At 59.6% G+C, this 2,156-nt stretch overlaps 1 protein-coding gene across 1 annotated transcript, besides 3 other annotated features; it reads left to right on the top strand.

The window, feature by feature from the left end:
* Positions 1 to 114: 114 nt before the first annotated feature.
* Positions 115 to 152: a microsatellite.
* A 1-nt stretch (position 153) lies between these two features.
* Tco025E_07815 (zinc finger family protein) lies at positions 154 to 1,794 on the top strand (the record flags this gene model as incomplete). The annotated part of the gene is made up of 1 exon (XM_029374674.1): positions 154 to 1,794. One exon carries the CDS (start codon positions 154 to 156, stop codon positions 1,792 to 1,794), a length of 1,641 nt encoding a protein of 546 aa, XP_029225199.1.
* Positions 1,795 to 1,834: 40 nt separating this feature from the next.
* Positions 1,835 to 1,909: a microsatellite.
* Positions 1,910 to 2,001: 92 nt separating this feature from the next.
* Positions 2,002 to 2,050: a sequence feature (A-rich).
* Positions 2,051 to 2,156: the final 106 nt, after the last annotated feature.

The following is a 2,156-nucleotide window of genomic DNA, read 5'->3' as shown; positions in this document are numbered from 1 at the left end:
TCTCTTTTTCTCTTTCTTTTTTTTGTTTGTTTCCGCCGCTTTGTGCCCCTCCGGCCCGGCAGTTCGTTCTGCGCCTGCAGGCAATCGACGCCGTCCGGAAGTTGAGGGAGCGGCGTGCGTGCTGTGTGTGTGTGTGTGTGTGTGTGGGCGTGGATGGTGCGAAAAGGGCAGCGCGCACGCAACGCCGAGGCCGCGCCAAACAGAAGAAATGAAGGCGCCCGGAACGCGGCGGCGTCGGACACGCCTCCGCCGGGCGGCCTCGATCGCATCAGCGCGTGGGAGGTCGAGCAGCCGCATGCCACGGCCGAGGAGGACACCGTTGAAACCGCCTTCGAGCGCGTGGCGCCGTCGGTGAGCGGGCCGCTGGTGGCGCGGCTCATCCCGCTCTCCACGGGGGAGACGACGCTCGCCGCCATCGACATCCACCGCGACGCCGGCAGCCTGGTGCTGGGGCGCTCCAACCAGCTCGTGGTGGAGTGCCGCGTCGACGTCCCCGCGGTGTCCGCGCGGCACTGCGAGTTGACCGTCAACCCCGCCACGCGGGCCGTGAGCATCCGCGACGTCTCCGCCAACGGGACATTTATCAACGGAACGCGCATCGAGAAGGACGTGACGGTGGAGCTGCAGTCCGGCGATCGCGTGTTCCTCACACACCCGGCAAAGGCGTCCCAGCCGGGCGTCCCCAGCGTTGAGTTTCTCTTTCAGCGCGTCAGTGACAGCATCCAGGCCGACGTGCTCCAGGAGGAGTTGACGTGCCCGGTGTGCAAGGGTTTGTACGTCCGCCCCTGCAGTGCACTCCCGTGTCTTCACGTCTTTTGTGGCGCCTGCATTAGCCGCTGGATAGACGCGGGTAATAAGAAGTGCATCCAGTGCCGCGCCGATGTTTGGGAGGTGCGCCCGTCGCACAAGCTACAGAGCTGCGTCGAGGAGTTGCTCAAGTCCAACCCTCAGCTTTCTCGCACCAGCGATGAGGTGGCGGAATTTGCGGCACTTGACACCATTCCGTCGAGGGGCAAAGTGGTCAAAAAACGCGCCCGTTATAGCGGAAGCAGCAGCGACAGTGACGCTTATTCCAGTCAAGATGATACCGGGGCAAGTAACTACTCCGAGGACGACGATCAAGTCTCTGCGTCGAACTACAATGGAGGTCGACACGGGCACGCTCGCTCTATTGGACGCTGTCAACATTGCCAGCGCGCATCTAGTGAGGATGGCTTTCGCTGCCCCGCGAATGGGATACACTTGCACTGTCCAAGGTGCAACCGAAGCTTTCCACACCGGCCACTGTGTCCACGGCCCCAGTGTTGCCAGCTCTGTGGTGCCTCGTACTGTAACCTCTACTACGAACGGGAGGGCGGTTGCCCTGCTCACCGTGGCGGTTTGGTGCGCCTTCGGCAATTCCCTCCCATGTCCACACTGCCCCAGAAGTATTTTGCAGGCAACGCCGTGGAGCGGAATATTATGTCCAGTTATTTGTCCACCAAGGGCATTACTCTGGAGACGGTGTGGGGGGAGTGCCTGCAGAAAATGGAGGCAGGGGAATGGGTTCCGGACATCACCTGCGTTAATGGGCAGCTGACAGCGGATTCCCCCCTCTGCGAGGGGTGCATCGACAGCCTCTTTGCGGCATTGCTGTTTCACTACAGGCGCGCGGTGCCGAACCAGGAACTCCCCGAAAACGTCACACAGAGGCCAAATTGCTGGTATGGCATCAACTGCCGCACGCAGTTTCACAAGGCGGAGCACGCAAACCGATACAACCATGTGTGCTACCAAGAGAAGCGGAAGGAATAGGAGGAGATCGCCGAGGCGGTGGGCTGCTCCTGGGGAAGAAGTGTGTAGTGTGTGAGGCCAGGTGTCTTGGGTATGTAATGCGTCTGTGTGTGTGTGTGTGTTTTTGTTTGTTTGTTTTTAAGTGGATTGGAGGGGAAGGGAAGGGGGAAGAACCGAGGAAATAAAAATGAGGAAATTTGTATGTGGAGGGCGGCTGGAAGCAGCGCCTTTCTTGCTGGTTTTTTCTTTTTTTTTTTTCTTTTCTCTTTTTGCTTTTGCGCCTCTTCTACCGTTTCTCCGTCCTCACTTGACTGGGCAATTGCTCACTGTTTGGTCGCCCCTCCCAGCTCCTCCGAAGTTCTTTGAAGTACGAGGGGGGGAAC

This window comes from Trypanosoma conorhini, assembly GCF_003719485.1.
Source record: "Trypanosoma conorhini strain 025E chromosome Unknown Tco_14.4_contig_00640, whole genome shotgun sequence".
Classification (NCBI taxonomy): domain Eukaryota; phylum Euglenozoa; class Kinetoplastea; order Trypanosomatida; family Trypanosomatidae; genus Trypanosoma; species Trypanosoma conorhini.
The sequence above is the reverse complement of the archived record's forward strand: the minus strand, read 5'-3'. Positions and strand labels throughout refer to the sequence as shown.